The sequence below is a fragment of the Haematobia irritans genome, chromosome 5 (assembly GCF_050003625.1).
Source record: "Haematobia irritans isolate KBUSLIRL chromosome 5, ASM5000362v1, whole genome shotgun sequence".
Classification (NCBI taxonomy): domain Eukaryota; kingdom Metazoa; phylum Arthropoda; class Insecta; order Diptera; family Muscidae; genus Haematobia; species Haematobia irritans.
This window is the reverse complement of record NC_134401.1, coordinates 89,314,752-89,320,751: the sequence shown is the minus strand read 5'-3', so window position 1 is coordinate 89,320,751 and position 6,000 is coordinate 89,314,752. Positions and strand designations below refer to the sequence as shown.

General features: G+C 41.9%; 1 protein-coding gene across 1 annotated transcript in view; it reads right to left on the bottom strand.

The window, feature by feature from the left end:
* The window catches only part of LOC142238121 (uncharacterized), a 464,847-nt gene that overhangs the window by 176,511 nt on the left and 282,336 nt on the right, over positions 1-6,000 (bottom strand). The window contains exon 4 of the mRNA XM_075309671.1: positions 16-817. Coding sequence (XP_075165786.1) covers positions 16-817 — 802 coding nt within the window. The remainder of the gene's footprint in view (positions 1-15; positions 818-6,000) is intronic.

Here is a 6,000-nt window from a genome sequence, read left to right as displayed (position 1 = left end):
AGTGAACAATGGATTGGGATTTCTCCTGATTCAGGCTTATAGCACTTCCCTCCCGTCTCACAATATTCCACAACTTTTGTTGCATAACATTCAGCGATGAGGTACTGCCTCCCGACTGTATGGGCCTATGGTCGCCTTGCGTATTCGCTAACTTCTCACGGCTGCTATAGACCACATTGTAATCGCTTTGATGGCGTCCCTGGGAATCTCGCATAACCACCATATTTTGTTCCGAGGGTGTGCGAGTAATTGTGATCTCTGGGGACGAGGGTATTTGGTTAGTATTACCCTTTTCCCTATCACCACTTGCAGGTGGCTGAAATGTATCGCCATTTGCATTTTTCTGTGTAGCTGAAGGTCGAAGACCCACCAAAGATTTAAAAAAATTAACAATAGGTATTCCTCTAGGTCTTTGGCCCCCTGCAAGCCCCAAAGAGCCTGCATGAGGGCCCTCCAAATCATAGTTGCCGAAACCCTCAATAGGGGCAATGTCACCCCCACCTCCACCACTCCCTGTACCGTTAAGTCCAAAGCCTTTGATAGTTTGTAGGCTACCCTTGGATGAGGAATTCCTTGAGTGCTGTAGAGCTAATTTAGAGGGATTGAGCTGTTTGCTGTCTCGTTTGAGTGGATTTACCACCGGAATACCCAAATGGGACTGAATGTTGATGTTGTTACGCGTTTCCAATAAAGCCTCTCGTTCTGTATCACTTGCCGGTGCTGTTAGTGATGAATTGAGATCTAAAGTTCGATGGTGATGATATTGATGGATGTTTTGTTTCTTTGTATTGGCCAGATTGTGGATTGGCGAGGAATCCTGGAAAAGAGAACAAAAAACACGGGGATAATTATTTTCGCAACAGATATAATTTCTCTTTATACCCACCATCATAGAACGGTGATGGGGGTATAATAAGTTTGTCAATTCGTTTGATACACATTGAAATGTCGGTTTCCGACTATATGAAGTATACATATTATTGATCAGGGAGAAATTCTAAGACGATATAACCATGTCCGTCTGTCTTTCAGTGGTAAATACGCTACAGCCTTCAATAATGGTACTATCGCTTTGAATTTTGGTACAGATTCTTTTTGTTTGCAAGCATGTCATGTTCGAAGATGGCCTATGGCGGCCGAAGTTTTTATATAGCCTTATATAAAACGATACCCGATTTAGGACACAGGGCTTTTCGAAACTATAATTTTTATCCGATTTGTTTGAAATCTAGATATACTTTAGGACCACAAATATATGTGTCGTGAATGATATGTATCGGCCTATGTTTTGGTATAGTCCATATATAGACCGATATCCCGATTTGAGTTTGTAGAAACCCGTTTATTCTATCCGATTTGCCTGATATTGGAAAATTAGAGGTAGTCTAAGTCCATGGCGTGTATCGGTCAATGTTTCGTGTAGCCTCCACATTGCCCGATTTGACTTATGGGACTTCTTTTGCTTCTATCGTTCTTTCCATCGTACTCGTCTTCAATTCAGAATATCTGCGTCTGTATCGAATTGCCTAAATTATTTCCAGTTCCTGTTTCCAAGCTGGGCCAGGTCCTGAATCACCTTTTCACCGGTACGGTTAACTCTTCGCCCACTAAAGCGATGTGACAATGGTAGTATTCTCATCTTCATCATCCTCAAAACCCGGTCTACATGAACCTCAATTCTAAGTTCCCGGTCATTATTCCCACGGTCCTTCTGACTGTCGTCCCACTTTCCGTGAGTAGTTTACCAGACTTTTTCCTCTCTGCGTCACCCATTAGTATTTTCGTCTTCCTTCATCCTCAAGACATGCCTTACATGCACATCCTCTGCTGCTTCTATTCGGCACAGATGTGTTCTCAATTCTAGGTGCCCGGTCATTACTTCAACTGTCCTCCTGACTGTGGTCCTATTCTCCGTGAGTATTTCTTCAGACTTTTTCTTGTCTATGTCCCCTATAGTGTTTTCCTGGTCCATCCGACCATTGCATTGGTCCACATCGCTTTATGTGTCTCCCAGTCCATTCAGCCAACTCGGCTCGTATGACTCTATAGGCTGGTTCATTCTAGGTTCATTTCGCTATGTACCCTAGCTTCAATTCATTTCCCTTTTACGATTCCTCTTATTCTGTCATTTCCCGGCACCCATATGATGCGGATCCTTCCGTACTCCGAGTATTCGTTCGGTGTTCATTTTTTTGCATTCTAATAAGATTCGTGATCGAATCGTAATGCCGTCCTCTGGTGATCTGTGCAGAGGTTCACGTTTTGTTGCCTCGTGTTATTTGCGAGCCAACCAACATATTCCGTTATGGCACGCACTTCTGCCTGCAAGATAGTGCTGTGGTTCGGTAATGAGAATAGGATCTTGGTGTCTGGGTCCTCCATATATACACCCAGATACGTCCTATCACCCATTTTTGATCCGTTGCCTAACAGTTATTTCCCTCTGGTATCTGTTCTAGGGTCCCAATTTTCAAAGACAGATACTCTTTGCCTGGTAAAGGCCAGGCAAGACAGTGACAAAGACAGACTTTTTCTTGTCTGGGTCACCCACTCTGTAGTCCTACTCGCCATGAGTAGTTCTCCAGACTTTTTATACCCTCCACCATAGGATGGGGGTATATTAACTTTGTCATTCCGTTTGTAACACATTGAAATATTGCTCTAAGACCCCATCAAGTATTTATATTCTGGGTCGTGGTGAAATTCTGAGTCGATCTGAGCATGTCCGTCCGTCCGTCTGTTGAAATCACGCTAACTTCCGAACGAAATAAGCTATCGACTTGAAACTTGGCACAAGTAGTTGTTATTGATGTAGGTCGGATGGTATTGCAAATGGGCCATATCGGTCCACGTTTACGTATAGCCCCCATATAAACGGACCCCCAAATTTGGCTTGTGATTGCTCTAAGAGAAGCAAATTTCATCCGATCCGGCTGAAATTTGGTACATGGTGTTAGTATATGGTCTCTAAGAACCATGCAAAAATTGGTCCATATCAGTCCACTTTTACGTATAGCCCCCATATAAACGTACCCCCAAATTTGGCTTGCGATTGCTCTAAGAGAAGGAAATTTCATCCGATCTGCCTGAAATTTGGTACATGGTGTTAGTATATGGTCTCTAACAACCATGGAAAAATTGGTCCATATCGGTCCATAATTATATATAGCCCCCATATAAACCGATCCTCAGATTTGAACTCCGGAGCCTCTTAGAGGAGCAAAATTCATCCGATCCGGTTGAAATTTGGTACGTGGTGTTAGTATATGGTATCCAACAACCGTGCAGGAATTGGTCCATATCGGTCCATAATTATATATAGCCCCCATATAAATCGATCCCCAGATTTGGCTTGCGGAGCCTCTAAGAGAAGCACATTTCATCGGATCCGGTTGAAATTTGGTACATGGTGTCAGCATATGACATCGGTTCATAATCATGGTTGCCACTCGAGACAAAAATAATCTACCAAAATTTTAATTTTATAGAAAACATTGTCAAAATGGTATTTCTATAGATAATTTTGTCAAAATTTTATTATTATAGAAAATTTTGTCAAAATTTTATTTCTATAGAAAATTTTGTCAAAATTTTATTTCTATAGAAAATTTTGTCAAAATTTTATTTATATAGAAAGTTTTGCCAAAATTTTATTTCTATTGAAACTTTAAACTTAATTATATACGTATTTAATCGGCCTTTTTTAGTTTAATATATACCACGTATGGACTATGTGGTATATAAAGGGTGATTTGTTAAGAGCTTGATAACTTTTTTTAAAAAAAAAAAACGCATAAAATTTGCAAAATCTCATCGGTTCTTTATTTGAAACGTTAGATTGGTCCATGACATTTACTTTTTGAAGATAATTTCATTTAAATGTTGACCGCGGCTGCGTCTTAGGTGGTCCATTCGGAAAGTCCAATTTTGGGCAACTTTTTCGAGCATTTCGGCCGGAATAGCCCGAATTTCTTCGGAAATGTTGTCTTCCAAAGCTGGAATAGTTGCTGGCTTATTTCTGTAGACTTTAGACTTGACGTAGCCCCACAAAAAATAGTCTAAAGGCGTCAAATCGCATGATCTTGGTGGCCAACTTACCGGTCCATTTCTTGAGATGAATTGTTCTCCGAAGTTTTCCCTCAAAATGGCCATAGAATCGCGAGCTGTGTGGCATGTAGCGCCATCTTGTTGAAACCACATGTCAACCAAGTTCAGTTCTTCCATTTTTGGCAACAAAAAGTTTGTTAGCATCGAACGATAGCGATCGCCATTCACCGTAACGTTGCGTCCAACAGCATCTTTGAAAAAATACGGTCCAATGATTCCACCAGCGTACAAACCACACCAAACAGTGCATTTTTCGGGATGCATGGGCAGTTCTTGAACGGCTTCTGGTTGCTCTTCACTCCAAATGCGGCAATTTTGCTTATTTACGTAGCCATTCAACCAGAAATGAGCCTCATCGCTGAACAAAATTTGTCGATAAAAAAGCGGATTTTCTGCCAACTTTTCTAGGGCCCATTCACTGAAAATTCGACGTTGTGGCTCGTTAGTAAGTCTATTCATGATGAAATGTCAAAGCATACTGAGCATCTTTCTCTTTGACACCATGTCTGAAATCCCACGTGATCTGTCAAATACTAATGCATGAAAATCCTAACCTCAAAAGAATCACCCTTTATTACGGTGTTAGGAAGTTTTAAGATATCTTGACATCGGCAAGTGTTACCGCAACCCAAGTAATTCCATTGTGGATGACAGTCTTCAGTAGAAGTTTCTACGCAGTCCATGGTGGAGGGTACATAAGCTTCGGCCTGGCCGAACTTACGGCCGTATATACTTGTTCTTGTTTGGGTTATCCCATAGAATTGTCGTTGTCCTTTCGACAGTTCAATTGGTTTGCATCGCTTTAACTGTCTCCGGTGCCCACTCATTCAACACGGATCGCGGCTTTGTTCTCTAAGTTCACTCTCCTATATGTCCTAGCTCTTATCGCTAGTTCATTTGCCTTACGTACATGGCGCGGCATTCATATGATGCGAATCCTACCGTATTTCGATTATTCGTTGATCTTTCTTCTGCCTTCAAACTTTTTTGCATTCATTTGCACCAAAAAGTTTCTCAGCAGCGGATTAGCCCCTCTCAGCAATGCTGGTGATATTTCTGAGTGCTTCTCTAAGTGGATTCACCGCAATGTGGAACACCGTTCGGACTTGGCTACAAAAGGAGGTCTCTTGTCATTAAACTTAACATAGAATCGGGTAGAGAGAAGTTCATCACTGTGGTATCACAATGGACTGAATAGTCTACGTGAGCTTGAAACATCGGACAGCTACTATAACTAACCTAGCCTAAGGTTCTGGTTGAAGTGGTTTACATTGCCCAAGTTATGTCAAGACAACATGTCCGTTGGACCAGTTGCGAAATTTCTATGCAGCACTTCCTCTCTATTCATGTCCATCAGACTCTCGACGCGTATGTAAGGGTGAATGGGGCCTTTGAATTAAGGATCCATTTAGAGGCCACCGCCCTTTTGCACAGTGTCCAACATCTGTAGACTTCCTCAGTCCTCTCTGGGATTTCTCAGTCCTCTCTAGGCTTTCACAGTCCTCTCTTTGATGTCCGTTGGACCTAATGTAAAATTTCTATGTTGCACTTCCTGTCCATTCATGTCTACCAGACTATCGACACGTATGTCATGGTGAATGGGAACTTTGGATTCTGGATCCATTTAGAACCTACCGTCCTTCTGCATAGTGTCCATTATCTGTAGATTTTCTCAGACCTCTCTGTGATATCCGTTGGACCTGTTGTAAAATTTCATTGTTGCATTTCCTCTCCATTGATGTCCACCAGACAATCAATGCATATGTCAGGGCGAATGGGGCCTTTGGATTCAGCGTCCATAGAGACGCCACCGTCCTTTTGCGCAGTGTCGAACATCTGTAGGCTTTCTCAGTCCTCTCTTTAATGTGGTTCTTCTAATTCGGACAATCAATC